The 15655-nt window shown below is 38.7% G+C and overlaps 1 protein-coding gene across 2 annotated transcripts in view; it reads left to right on the top strand.

Annotated features, from left to right (window-relative positions):
* galnt2 (UDP-N-acetyl-alpha-D-galactosamine:polypeptide N-acetylgalactosaminyltransferase 2) overlaps nt 1-15655 on the top strand; it is a 77271-nt gene that overhangs the window by 47888 nt on the left and 13728 nt on the right. For both annotated transcript variants that reach the window (XM_084719059.1, XM_084719067.1), the window contains exons 3-8: nt 5227-5380; nt 11394-11492; nt 11603-11670; nt 11769-11834; nt 11973-12094; nt 14327-14414. In XM_084719059.1, coding sequence (XP_084575185.1) covers nt 5227-5380; nt 11394-11492; nt 11603-11670; nt 11769-11834; nt 11973-12094; nt 14327-14414 — 597 coding nt within the window. The remainder of the gene's footprint in view (nt 1-5226; nt 5381-11393; nt 11493-11602; nt 11671-11768; nt 11835-11972; nt 12095-14326; nt 14415-15655) is intronic.

The following is a 15655-nucleotide window of genomic DNA, read 5'->3' on the forward strand; positions in this document are numbered from 1 at the left end:
CAGAGAAGACACAGCAGAAGGAGTATCTGAGCAGCGATTTCCCATGCAGCTCTCATCCTCAGCCCAACTCAAAGCAGCCGCCCCTCCTTCACAAGCCCGTGACCTGCGAAAGCTGAACACACACTCTCTTATCTGATCCAGCACTGGAAATGGAATCCAATTTGAATGTTGAAGTGGGGGCATTTCAGCTTCAGGGTGACTTTACACGTTTACGACCACGGTAGCGTATCGCAACATCACCCACAACACACACGCAGACACACAAGAAGAAGTCGTGAAAAGGAGAGAGGAGAAGGGGAGATTTGAGAGAAGAAGGAGACTGGGAGGGTAAAATTTAATAAAAGATGGATGATAAAGTCATGAAAGAAAAGGAAGGGGAGTGAAGGAGTAAGAGCTCAGGTTGTTCTGAAGTGTTTGAATGCTCTTTCACAGGAATCACAGGAATCAGGTTTTCACATGCAGGGAATTTTCGTTGTTATATTGGCGCATGACAGTAAACACAGTACAAGAAAATATAAAGAAAGGTGAAAACAAGTGTTAAAAGTCATGCAGGAAAAATAAGATTGTGTTTCTGGTATTTAAATGCTTAAAGTAAATCTTATTACAAGAAATATTTGAGTGACAGTTTTGTTTGAGTGTTTTCTTTTTTGAACTTTTTTTCTTAAGTTTGTTGGTTTTTTTTAATTATTCAGGGAAAGGTGAGTAAACATGTTCGATCCTGTAGAATCAGACACATTTTCACCTGAATAATGAATGATATTGACATCTCAGGTAAACACAAACATCCTGACCAATCCCCTTAACCTTCTGACCTTAGAAAAACTGATGTAAACAGTTAAACTCAAGGGCCACTTACTGGCTTTTTCCAGAGCAATCAACTGGATCTCACAGTCTTCTTCAGTGAATGAAGTTTGAAAATTATGGTCACAATTAAAGGATGGAAGCAACCCTTATATATGACCACCTGTTACTCAGTGACTGAAGCTACATATTTGAGTCTTGTGTTGGCAACAAAACCAACTAACTCCGTGATATCAGAGAAAACTGTTTTGTTTTTTGAGGTCTGTTGTGTTGTGTTTTTTTTTTTAATCAATAAATTAGTATGCTGTTTTTATGATTAGCCAATAAATATTTGCTCTATAAAATGTCAGAATGTCAGTTTTCCCATGGGTGGGGATATCTTCAGTCAGAACCTGCTTGTAAGAAATGTTGTCCAACCACGCATTTGTGCTGAATGGCTACGTTCAAAAGTAAAGTGCAGATCCAGCCATCACAGAGAGAGGGAGGAGACATGAAGCTATTCAGCCATATGACAAGCACTTCTGTCAGAGGTTACCAGACCTTAAAAGCCCAAGATGACATTTTTAAATAGCTTTTTTTGTCCAACCAATGGTCCAAAGCCCAACAACAGAAATATTTAGTGTACATCCTCACATTTGGGAAATCGGCCACAGAGAATGTAAGATTGAAAGATTAATGAATTAATTAAAATACTTACTGATTACTGATTAATTGACTAATCACTTCAGCTCTTGCTGTATTAAGATTATTTTGTGTGTATTATAGTTAAGCCTGCAGAGTTTGTGTCTACCCCTTTTGGCAGTGAGAGAAATTACACAAACTGTGGCTCTGTTGCTGTAGCTGCTTCATTGCTACAGTTGCTCCCTACTTCTGCTCTGGCAGAACAGTCAGTGCTGGATGACTTAAAATGCGTCACTACCAGTGTGTACAGTACAGGAATGTCACCTCAGACGCAAAACTCCAGTGTACTGCAAAATACAGAGAAGTTTACCTGGTGGTGATAGGCATAATCAGCATAATGTGAAATCTTTTGACAAGGGCTTGATTTTAATGGACATTGATTTATGCGTTAAAGTCCCACAATTGAAATGCATCCATCTAAATCATAACTGCACTCTCTGGAATTGTTGTTTTTGCTGACCTCCAGTGGTTTAACTTCTGACTTTGCTGCAGTGATATTGAAGTGTACTCACGGATCCCATGACATCACTATTGGCTGTTGTTGCAAGTGCAAAGCACACAATAATGCTGAGCAAAAAATACAGCTCTCAACTCATACATCTATGTGATCAAATGTCTAAATGATGGCGATTCAGTCATTCCTATAGGACAAACCACATCACAAAATCCCAGCCACCAGACCACACAGACCTCAATAATGCGAAAATTACATAGTGCATCACATATGTTCAGCAGAGTTTACGTTAATCACTTTGATAAAGTGTTCTAAGAACACTTAATCTTAATCTTACTCACTTACTTATTCTTTGTTACTGGAGACTTCTAAGTTTAAGTCAGGTAATGTATGTCATCTTCGTTGTGTTTTTTCACTTGAGCATTTAAGAGGGCAACAAATATTTTTGCTGAAATAATAAGAACCGTGTGAGAGGATGTGATCTCAGTTCAACTGAGACTTGTGTGTGTGTGTGTGTGTGTGTGTGTGCATGTGCATTGTGCGTCGGCGTTCTCTGAGCTGGTAGGTGGAGGATTCATGGTTGAATACAGATCGAGGGAACAGTTCTAAGTGCGAGTCCTGCCTGCCAGTTACCATCAGTTGGAACTACAACAATGTTGAGGGATTTCCAGAAAATATTGCATCAAACAAAAGCAACTAGTTAGCTGTAGCTGTGGGTGGAAACCGCTCAGTGACGAGACGCCAAGGGAGACTTAAAACTGCTAGAGCTAACAGACGGTTCACCAGCAAAGACCCAGAAGCACCAAACCACCAGCTCGGTGTGCCTGCTGAAGTGAGACAGTATTGAAAAATTAGTAAATCCCAGCGAGAAAGTTGACAGTTAAAGGGATAGTTTGGATTATTTGAAATGGAATTACTTGAAGTTCTTATCAATAGTCAGTGTATTACCTACAATAGATGACGGTCGGCACAACCTGAGTTTGGAAAAGTAGAGAGGAATACCAGCATGGAGCCTTTTCTGATGAGGAACCACTGTTATATAAGCCGAATATCGGTCTCCAAACCAACCAAACTTCATAGGCAAAATCAGTCATTTTACCTCACAGAACACAGGAGCTGCTGGGCTCGTGCTTCCTGGAGCTCCTAGTTTGTTTGTGTTATTGTGAGACTTCAGAGAATCCAAGCTACCCTTTTTGAAACAACAAAGATCCACAACAACACAAACAAACTAAGAGAACAAAGCAGCAGTTGAACAACAACTTACGTGTTACACCATATAAAATTACTGATTCCGCCTATGGAGTTTACTAAGTTTTGAAAGAGCAACATTTGGCTTATATATTGGTGGTTTCTCATCAGAAAAGCTTTTGTTTGTTTGTTTGTTTTTAGGTGGATCTTTTCTTAAGTGGTTAAAGTTAGTGTTGTTGCTCACCCTGTACACAGCAGTACATTGTTTAGCTTCTGTGCTGGTGCTCCCCTCTGCTTCTCCAAACTGAGAGGATGCCAACTGCCATCTACTGTAGGTAATATACAGACCACCAACAAGTACCTCACACAACCCCACTTCAAACTCTCCCTTTATATTTGCTTTGAGCGACTTCATCATGCAAAGAAAACAGGAGGATTGAAAGAAAGGCTGTAAGATGAAGAAAGTCTGAGCTAAAGACTGGAAAAGTGAGAAACATTAATTGCACGACATTAATTACTGGCTGCCACTAAACAGAGATATCAGCAAGGACATCACAGACTCTGACACATGCAGCAGTGTCTCCGAGGCGCCGTTATACAGTCGCAGGCAGATCATTGTGAGCTTTAGCTAATTAGCATGCCAGACACTTTCACATGCTGTCAGGGTAGAGACACACACACACACACACACACACACACACACACACACACACACACACACACACACACACACTCTAGCTCCCACATACTCGCTGGCTCCTTCCTCCTCGTCAGGCTCAGTTTCTCTCTGTCTGTCTGTCTGTCTGTTTGACTGTCTGTCATGCACACACTCATCCATACTGAGAGATAGTGTAATCTCACGCTGCCATATGCTTAACACAAGTCATTAGCATAGCAGCTGCACCCGGCTAATTAGTTGCATTATTATTCGTGTGTGTCTGTGTCTCAGTAGTCAGTGATAAACTGTGAAATTAAACATGACAACTTTCTCTGTTTAGCGAGCAATGATCTCACTAATCTGGTCGGACAGACACAGCGTGCTCTGACTGTGTGGAGGGTTGATAATGTTTAATATTATGTTTTCTAAATTTATATTATTTCAGGCTGCAGTAAATTACTAAATTCAGAAATTATTGTTTTTTTCTCACTCGGTGCCGTGCATAATAAATGGTCTTTTGTGTTTTCTAGCTTTGCTCAAGTAGTCTCGTCTTTGTTTGTTGTTTGAAAGCTGTTCTGCACAGTTTCTCATATGAGCAGCATAAATCTCATGTCAGCTTTCCTCAGTGCCATGTTGCTGCCTTGTCAAGCAGTAGCTTGACGCAGCGAGGTTTCCTTCCCGTCAGCCGTGAAGGATTCTTGCATCAGCCAGACTGCTGCCTACATTTCATATTCCCACTGATGAATAATCCCATTCATTCCTGAGACATATTTTCAGCCTTTTGTGACGGTTTTAAATTTCGTCTTTGGTGGCGGCTTTTATTTTTGGATGTGCTGTGTTTATTTCACCAGAGAGTTGCATTAAGAATCTGTTTCTAATTAAAACCTGGACATACAATTTGTTCTCTCGTGGTTTAGTGTTTAACTGAAAGTTGAAACATCGAGAAGAAAATAAAAATACACTTTTTTACGCCATATTTGCTCTTTATCGAGACATCCACATGATGTCTAAATCAATCCTGTTAACATGATAAAAATGGAGGTGATGAAAATGCACATGAAGTGAAAGTTAGAGGGGTAAAAATGGATGTGAAATGAAAAATGGAGTGATAAATTATCAAGTGATTTGATTGTTTTCAAAGCCAATTTGATTAAAACATTTGTAATATGATGAGAACAGAGCCATGTTTCGTTATTTTCCACATCTCACATTCATCATTCATGATACAAAAATGCTTTTTATCATTTAAGGAAAGTGGCAGGAGTAACAAGAAAAAACTGAAATAAAATGAGACATGAAATTGTTTAGGAATAAATAATGGAAGTGATGAAAATGTATGTGAATTGAAAAGTAGAGTCATAAATTGTTAATTCGTTTGATAAATTTGATTGACATTCAAACCACATATTGGCTGTGTTCTTAATACATTTGTTTGTTTGTCCAGGTAAAGTCCGCTGGCAGGAATTTGACCAGGATCTGTATGTTGGAGCCACGGTGGTGCGACCGGGTCAGGATCCATATGCCAGGAACAAGTTCAATCAGGTGGAGAGTGACAAACTCCGTATGGACAGAGCCGTGCCTGATACAAGACATGACCAGTATGTATCCCTACAGAAAATCATTAAAGGGATAGTTTGGATAATTTAATGTGGGGTTACAAGGTACTTATGAATTGTCGGTGTATGTACCTGCAGTAGATGGTGGTCGACATGCTCCCAGTTTGGAGAAGCAGCAGGAGTACCAGCATGGAAGTTAAGCAGTGTACTGCTATGGACAGGGCCAGCAACAAAACATATTTAAGCCACTTAAAAAAAAGGTCCACATAAAAAAAACCCCAATACAATAGACAATACAAACAATAATTTAAGTGTACGCTATATTTAAAGTGTTTTCACCATTTTACTTCGTTGTCAGACAGCTTTTTCTCACAGGAAACCACTCTTAAATAAGCCAAATATCACTCTCTTCAAAGCAACCAAACTCCATAGGCGAAATCAGTAATTTCACCTCGCAGAACACGGAAGATGCTGGTCTGTTAGTTTGTGTTATTGTGTGATTTCTGTTTTAAAAGGATTAGTTTGAAGTCATACAGAAAAATGAACCAACTAACAGATTGAGGCAGCGGTGTACCAGCAACTCCAGTGTTCTGAGAGGTAAAATTACTAATTTTGCTCATGGAGTTTGGTTGGTTTGGAGAAAGCATTTTCCTGCTGCAAAGCCTGTCTGATGGTAAAGCATTGAAAATATTCTAAATATAGCATAACCTTAAACTAATATCAACTTTTCTAGGCAGCTAAAATACCTTTTGTTGCTAACCTTGTACACAGCTGTCCATTGCTTAACTTCCGTGCTGGTACCCCTCTTTGCTTCTCCAAACTGGGGGTATCATATGACCCCACATTAAACAATCCTAACCATCCTTTAACACGTGGACACACACAACAGGTGATATGACTGAACCACACTCCTGTCTCTGTTAACCTTTACGGTTGCTTGTGTAAATGCAATGATTGTGTGCGTACATGCTGTCCTTTGCTGGCTGTCTATTTGACTAATTGGTATGAGACAGGATAAGATCTCTTGGAAACTCCCTCTATTGTTGTATATCAGATGAAAGCAGGAAGTAGCAGCAGGCACGCACTGTTCACTGTCTGCTCAATTCATAACACAGACCTCTGCTAATAGCTGTCGATTGTTCTCCTTGTTAAATGGATGAGGAGACAAAAATAAATCATGGCACAATATCTGTTGGATCCCTTTTATTTGCATAATATGTTTTAGTAAGCTTGACTCTTTTGGCTGCCAAATTTTCTTGTTGCCTCCCTAATTATCATGCAGGATATCGCTCATACGCACACAAAAAAAAACAACCTGCCAATTTTATTCCTTGATGCTATCTCAGTCTTGGTCAAATCTAGGTTAAAACTGTTTAGCTTTAAAGCTCCCTGGAGTTTCACTGAGCACAGAATGAGTCTTGTCTCACACCTTTTTTCTTGTCAATCTGCAATGTTTTCTTTTATAAAACATTTAAAAGTTGAAAGTGAAGTAAAGTTCATTTTGGGCAAATGTTTCAACACTAAAGCCTATCAGTATTTCAGTATTTAAACAGTTTATACTGACCTTAAAAGATGTAAATGTTTGAACAATACTTGTTTTTTTAATATATGGCCTCAAAATTTATCCCCACCTCTATCCCATCCTATCAGGAACTCTTTGTGGAAAGTGGCTGAATTTGTTGTGGAAGTCAGAGTGTGAAGTCTGGTCTGCGTGTATTTAACTCCTATGGTGCACAGTAGTGTCTGTTTTACGGGTTTCCAAGTGAGAGATTGTGGTTTCACCTGTTGAGCCAACAAGAACGCTCTAAAATACCCTGAACCTGTTCTTCAAAGAACAGAGAGGTATTTATTTTCATACCCTGAGTGAGAGGAAGACACCCTCACTGTAGTTTGCTTTTGTTTCCTGGCTGAGCCTCAACCTGCTCTGAGAGAGACAAGAACATTATGGAGAAAAGGAAGGTTTCCTCTTAAGGGTATTTTTAAGTTTTCATCTTCATTAGTTTTTTTTTTTTAACATCGTTCCTTTTTGGCTTTCTGTCAAATAAATAATCACTTGAGTGTTTCAGCAGGAGGATTAGCAGCACTTTCATTGCTGTTCTTAGTTTCTACATTTTAATAGATTTGTTAACATTTTTGAAGTGATGCTGAACTCGCTTTTATAATCTATGCAACACAATGAGCCCCATGCAGGAACCACTCATACAGCCAAATTGGTTCTTAAGTGGAACATATGAGTGATTTAGAGAATTTGACAGTTTTCTGGCATTCAGAATTTTCTCATTCATTTGAATTAAATATATGTGTAGGGGTGGCTCAATACCACTTTTACATGTCTGATACCAGACATACCAGATACCACAGCCTTGGGTATCTGCTGATACCAATACCAATCCAATACCATCATTTTTTTTCCTCTTTTAAACAACTGAGCTGTTAAATACATTTTTACAGATACATGTTACTTTAGTTAGCCATCTAAAAAGCGTGATGCTCAGTCTGCGAAACAAATATTCTACTCCAGTGAAAGAAGAAATATACAGTGCAATACTGCTGCTTCTTTTTATTTAAACTTTTTCACACAGAGAACTTTTAGCAAGATTTCTGATAGGTCCGCACAATTCAAACATTCAAAATGACCTTTAAAGCTGCTCCAAGGAGTTTTAAACTGGTTATAAAACTGTCTCATTTTAATACTGATGCCTCTATATGAGCTTCCTAAGAAAAAGAGACCATCAGCAAGAAGACCGGCTATACAGTTATTCCTAATGCCAACCACCAGGTCAGATTCTCATCAGAAGAAATAAGCCTCTGTGGCAACATTATAGTGAATTGTATGTCAGCCAGTTAAAAAGAAGCAGGAGGAGATTTTTATTTTGATAATTTTATTTGTAACATTATATTTTGCTTTTAAAGTAGAAAAAATAGTATTTTTGTCCACAGAGACCTCCAAAATCAACAAAATATGAATATTCCCTGTAGTAGCTTTAAATAAATTGTATAAATAACACAGCTGATATTATAACAGCACTGTTAACAGGTGTCATTTGCGTTTTAGCTGCTGGTCAGGTGATGTGACACGTCTCTCTCCACAACATGTTGCTCAAAGTTTAGTTGAGCATTTCCATGATGGTTCAGGCTAATGGATCGTATCAAATTATATCCTTCCATCCCCACCATCTTCTTTTTTTCATCGGTGGAAAAGTGATATATTTCATCTGAAATCTTAATTTCATAATCAAAATGAATTTGGAGTTTAAATATGACACCAAAATCTACAATCTATCTCTTTTTTACTCTTTGCTGGTTTCAGCCTGATGAATACCACCTGTTCATGAGATTTGATCATTAGCATAATCAGTGTCCTCCAAAACTGCCATTTAAGGCTGACTGCTCTGTTTGTGGGCAAATCTCATAACCAGGAATGTTAACAATTTACAACAGCTTTTTCCAGTTAAGAGGTTTTGGTGAATCTTGGAATGAGGAAAAAAGTGAGAGTGGTTTATGATGAGAATAACTTATTTTTAGCTTTTGTTTTTATTGATTTTGAGAACAGGCACACAGAAAAAAGTGGTATAGTTCAGTATCACATTGGTTATAAGCATTAAGGGTTGTTCTACACACAGCACCAGTATACATCAAATTATATCTTCTCAAGACACAAACATTTGTTTATGTGACAGTAATGATGTTCCAGCCAAACAGAATCCAATTAAAGATGAGTCCACACAGATCCAGGAGCAGGACGCAACAGATGGGTACCACAGAGTCACGCACAAGGGGTCAAGGTCGTGTCTGTCCATCTATTTCCATACACTTTACACCGGCTTTGGTCAAAACTCAGAGGGAGGAAAAGCAACAGACATTGTTTGCATTGACAGATATTGCAACATCTTTACATATCCATCTCCACATATGCTTCCCATAATTCAACACAACATGGTGTCACACAGATGGAAAAAAAAAGAAGGTTAAAGATGTGCACAAAAAGGAAGCTAGCATAATGTGTGATTCATGAAGGCAGTGGTCTGGACTCACTGATATATTGACCTGACTCAGACAGCCCGAGCCATTAGCCCACTAAAAGAGCAGCAATGTGTCTCCTATTGATCTGCAAGTGATGTGTCATTTGCACAGCATGTAGCAGCCGGAACCGCTTCATCAGAGCTTTCAGCACAAGATCAAAAGAACTTATAACACACACACATACACACACACGCTAATTAGTATTTTTAGCAGTACAAGAAATGTCCAGGTCAATTGATGATTGAAGTAGCTCCATATCGACTGTTTCCAGGCTTTTAAAGCCACTTCTGCTCTGACAGATGTAGTTCAGGGACAAAAGGACCACTCGTATCATCATACACACAGACAGCTCAATGACAGTGTATACTGTGCCTTCAGTATGTACTGTACATTTCAGACAGTGCATACTGTACATCTGGTACGTGTTAAAGCATAAAGTGCTAAAGAAACCTCCCTCTGTTGGCAATAGTCTTCTAGGTGAAGGTTCAGTTCTTGAAACAGGATTTTGGATTGTTTCTCTACCCCCACACACATCTGTTCATGTTATAGACACTCAACTAAAATATAAATGTAAAACTTTTGTTTTTGCTCCCACTTTGCCTGAGTTTAAGTAAAAAAAAAAAAAAGACTTTTTCTGTGCACACAAAGGGTTTGTTTCTTCTAGATTTTGCTAACAAATTTGTTAAAATGCATGAAGTTTTTTCCCCAGAGGGCAAAGTCATGACCCTACTCTGCCTCTGATTGGTACTTGTTGCCTTTGTGGTTGGTTAATCAGAGGCAGTGTCATGACTTTGCCCTCCTTGGAAAACAATTTGGTATCTGTAGCCTGATGTGAAACAGCCATCACTCAGTTTCTAATAAATGTCTCTTTTAAGATCAAACTGCTGCTGTTAAACCAGCTTCTCCATATGGCACACATGTCAGGTGGAAATAAAATAAAAAGTCCTAACTAGCCCATCCCCATAGGAAAACCTTGTTTGGTTCCTTGTAGAACCTTTTATCAAGGTTGTACTTGGGACCCTGTCACAGGGTTCTACCTTGAACCCAAGAATCCTTTTATAGTCCAAGGGTTTTATCTAGAACCCACCCAGGGGGATCTTTTGAGAACCCTTTTATATTATAGTAGAAATAAATATTGACAAAAGAATTCTTCAAGGAATTTAACAACCATCTCCAGGGTTCTGTTCAGAATGTTTCCACCTCTAAGGATGCTAACGAGAACCCACCCAGAGGCCTCTTTGTATTTCAAGAACTGTTTCCTCCGCAAAGGGTTCTTTGGATGAAAACCTCAGTCCTTCAGAACGAACCTTTTTGGATGCCTTCTGTCTGAGTGTATCTTGGAAAAGTGCACACTAACACGGATTTTAATGAATTTGTCAACAGAATTTAGAAGAAATAAACCTTTTGTGTGCACAGAAGGTCTTTTGCTTCAATTCATAAAAAATGGGAACGAAAACAAAAGTGTTGCATTTATATTTGAGTGAATATATCAAGTGAGTGTCTACAGGGTGTCACAAGAGGGCTGAACAGATTGGTTGTATGTTAATGTGGGAAGGAAGGCATCCCACAGTGATGAATGCCCCATTTTTTCCTCCTTATCTTCTCTTTGGCTTCTCGTCTAATGTCGTGTACCATCACCCATGTTTGTCACTCTTAAGTCGGGGTGAGGATTTGTCTCTGTTGGACACACACACACATATACACCATCTCGGGAGAGTTTTGCCCTGCAGTGTGTAAAACCCACTGTCAATCCCAGCTTCAGCAGAGCATTACTCAGTGTGTGTGTGTGTCTGCATCTTCATGTGTATGAGTGTGTGTGCTGAATCCTATTTATTGTATTTATGTATTCAGAATGTGTTCAGGGAGCAGTTCCAGCTTGCAGCTTTGTTCACATGTTCGGCTGTGCGTGGAGTGTTTGTGTGCATTTGTACGTGTGTACAATTTTATTTATTTGTAGGCGTTTATCTTTTTTTCATTTTGTATTTTTTCTGTCTTCTTTAGTCCTAATTTTTGTGGTTTCTTGTGTGTGTAGCTGCAGACATAAACAATGGAAGTCAGACCTGCCGGCCTCCAGCGTCGTCATCACCTTCCACAACGAAGCTCGCTCTGCTCTGCTGCGGACTGTGGTCAGGTAGGTTAATGATGTATGTGATTTTCCACTTTAAATTAGTTGGCTGAAATTCTTTTTTGTAAATACCTTATATATCTCTAAAGATCGCCTCCCTCTGTCTCTCTGTTTAGTGTCCTGAAGAAAAGTCCTCCGCACTTGGTCAAAGAGATCATTCTGGTTGACGACTACAGTGATAATCGTCAGTATTTCACACAAACAAACCTAATCAGATCAGTGTGTTAAATGTGATGTATGTGTCATCTTTACACCTGCTTTGTGTGTGTGTGTGTGTTTCAGCGGAGGATGGAGCGCTGCTGGGGAAGATTGAAAAAGTGCGCGTGTTGAGAAACGACCGCAGAGAAGGTGATTAGAACAGGAAGAGAAGAAAGTTTCATATCCCAAAGCCATTATTTTCCCATGTTAGTTTTAAGGGGGTTGAATGTGTTTAGTTGCAGAAGTGTGTGTTTGAATTTCCTGTTTTGTAACTGATGTTTTCTTCAGGACTGATGCGTTCGAGGGTTCGTGGTGCAGACGCTGCTACGGCACCAGTCCTCACCTTCTTGGACTCTCACTGTGAATGTAATGACCACTGGTTGGAGCCGCTACTGGAGAGAGTGGCTGAGGTACGTACATATACATGCACACCTACACACCTACACACACACACACACACACACACACACACACACACACATACACTCACAGAGCATACAAAGATAGTGAAAGATGAACAAGCCCAACCAGAAAAACCATGAAAGGACAAAAGACATTTTTGTGTTGTGATGTTAGGAGAGATTTTTGTGTCTGGTCTTACTGGAAGTCTACATTTGACTTCCTTCTTTCTCCATAAACTGCCTGTCTGTTAATTTGTTGCAATCAATGCAGTTTTAATACAGTTTTTTGGTCTACTCTCTCTCTGTCAGCAGGGTTTGTGCACTTTAGAGTTGAATAAAGTTATACTTCCATCTTAACTGTGTTTTAACAGAAAAGCCAGTAACACAGTGGAAATGCTTCACTGTATGAAGATCCTTGAGACTGTATGTCGGTGTTTTTAAAATGTGCTCTGTTACAGAGCTCAAAATTGTAGTGGCTCATATCTGTAGTGGCATTTGTTTTCTCTTTCTCTCTTTCACTTAGAGGTCAGAGGTCAGCTACAAAGCCGCTCCCCTGCAGCTGTTAGTCAGTCATTGTCTTGTTAACAGTCATGTGAAAAACAAGAAGCACATGACATGGCTTCAATAACATGTCTGGACTAACATGTTTGGACTCTTTCAATATGAAATCACAGTTCTACAGCTATAGAAATTTTGTTTTTTGATCTGACATGGTTAAAAAAATGTTTGTATTAGAATTCAAATGTGATGTAAAAGTTAAATTCTATATACCAGTACTTCAGTAGATTAAGACTTTTATTACGAGCATGAGAGTCAAGTGTTCCCAAGTTTTTTTTTTTTAATATCTCAAGACCCAAAAGAGAAATTTAGCCTCACTGTAACCTAAACAAAAAAAATACAGCATGTCATGAAATGACACATCTACATTTCTAAACTGATAAAGAACACAACAAACCACAAATTTAAAATGTGTATATGACTAATCAAACTTTTACTTTTACTTTGAAAGAGATGCAGGAAGTGTGAGTTTGTATTCACAGCGTAATGCAGTAACTAACAGGACTAACAGGAGTGGACTGAAACAAGCCGTTGTACTAAAATATTGTAGCGGCGGCCCACATTTCCCATCATGGCTGGATTGAGTTGTTTAAGTTTGCTGCTTTTTTGTTCCACAAAGCAGATTTAACTTTTTTGTTAGTGCTTGTTATTACACAGCCTTGTTAAATGCTTACTACTACCAGTACTACTAGTATTGTAGTATTGTAGTAGTACTGAATTATTACTTCAGGAAATTCGGTATGTATTTTTGACCCAATAAAAACGGGCAAGTTACCAATTTTGGGTCCTGACCCTGAGTTTGAGAAACACTGGTGAGAGATAGTGTACATCAAGTGTACTTGGTTTTAAAAAACAGGCTTCTCACAGGTTTATGTTTCTTTTTTTTCTAACCACAGGGAGCTTTAAAAGAATAATCCTTAAACAAAATAAACATAATCTGAACTGTGTTAGACATAATCAGTGTGGTGATATTTAAAGTGAAGTCTTTTATTTTGATGACTTGAGTTGAAACTTGATCTCAGTGTGAAGTAGGACAGTGTGTAAAATGGAGGTCGATTTTTAAATATTCATCTGATACGAATGGAAATGGTCCGATTCTGCGTTTGATCCTCCCAAACTTGGTGTTTTGTCGTTCTCGATGCCATATCCAAAACATTTTGCTATTGGAGCAATTGACTTTGCTTTTATTTGCTGTAGTTGCACGTCTGAATAATAAATCACTCAATGCAACAAAAGAAAGAAGAAAAAAATGCGATGTGTGTGGGTTAAACCCTTTTGTGTCATATTGAAATGTCTCAACCCAAAATAAACAAGCTCACTCAGTACCTGGAAGCTTGATTCTGTTATTGTCGTTGAGGCCATTTGAGCAATCCTTTCTGTAAACTGCTGTGTGATGTGGCTCTGTGGGTTTCTGCTCAGGCTTTGATTTGTTGTGGAGTAGACACAGCTTTATAAACACAGTGATAAACCAAATATAAAAGATAAACTAAACATATGAATCATGATGTTTAGGAAAATATTTGCTTCTCGGTGTCATCTGTAGCTTTGCTTATTTTTTATTTGACAGGACTTGTAGTGGATATTTATTAATGAGCCAGATTTCCTGTTATTCCCATTCTGAGTTTGTCTGGAGCCCAAAAAAAAGTCCTAATTAATTATTTTGTCTCTGTCCTTCCCTCTCAGGACAAAACCAGAGTAGTTTCTCCAATCATTGATGTTATCAACATGGACAACTTCCAATACGTAGGAGCCTCGGCCGATCTGAAAGGAGGTACAGTACACAAGTAGAGAGGTACATGAACACGCATTTGATGTCCTGTGTGTTGGTGACATTTTTAGAGGTTTCTTAGCAGTTTTAATGTCAATGCTGCTGTGTTCTAGCAGCATTAACAGCTGTTGTTTTGGCATCTAGCGCTCTATTTCATGAACAGTTAAAGTGATAGTTCGCCCAAAAATGAAATTTCACTCAATATCTACTCACCCCTGGCTAAAAACATGGTGTAAATGGTGTCTTTTTGGGTCAAGTTTTAATGTCGCAGCTTACACCACACGAGCAGTATGGAGACATTTTGCAGGGTTTTTTGTGTTCTTTTTTTTACATTTTAAAACTGGTCTAAAACTCCCGTCCGGCTTTGTCATTTGATGTGATTGGTTGAAGTTAGTGTCGGATGAGATAGACAGATGATTCGTTTTATCACTGCCAAGTGTTTTTTTTTTTTTTTTTTCAAGTGTGTACCCTTTTCCAAACATTTTCTAAGAATGGCTTCCCAAATGGTTCTGTGTAACAAACCATTTTGCGTGTCAGGTTATTAAAATAGGGCCCAGGTTTAAAAGTACCAAAATGACCCTTTTGGTGCATTCAGTTATGTCAGTATGTTAGTGTTCACAATACAGTTGCTTGTGTGTTGAGTGTGGCGTTGATGGACACTGTTCTTCCATAATGCAGTGCATAGCTGAAAAGGAAGAGATACTCAAAGCTGGAAAAAAAATCAAACTACTTGTGGACAGTGGTGAGACAGCCCATTTAATCCCTGAGTTGATATTGAGTGGATGAATGAATGAAACCTTTATTGCCCCGAAGGGGATTTGTTATGCACAATGAGAATAACAGAACATCAGCAACCAAATAATACAACAGAAAACAAAAGCATCAAAAGAAACATTATACAAAAGGGGAATTTTTTTAGGAAATTCGTAAAAGACATCAAGTGCATGTTCATGTTCAGGAAGCTACCAAATTCAGACCATGTGATCGGAGCTTGCTAAGTAGCTGAATGCTGCATTAGACAAAGGATGTGATGCTTCTTTTAGTCACATCCTGGGCATGTTATACCTTTGCCCTGAAGACAAAAGTAAATATTCAGTCCATAGAGGTTGCAGTGGGTCTGCTATGATCTTGAAGGCTCTCATGTGCGTGTCAGCCACATTTTACTTTTATTTTACTCACCGCCATAATCAATATTTTTATATTACCAATGGATCAAATGACTACATGTCGCATAAAGAAGTCAC

The sequence above is a fragment of the Lutjanus erythropterus genome, chromosome 1 (genome assembly GCF_056507025.1).
Source record: "Lutjanus erythropterus isolate fLutEry1 chromosome 1, fLutEry1.hap2, whole genome shotgun sequence".
In the NCBI taxonomy this organism is placed as follows: Eukaryota; Metazoa; Chordata; class Actinopteri; order Lutjaniformes; family Lutjanidae; genus Lutjanus; species Lutjanus erythropterus.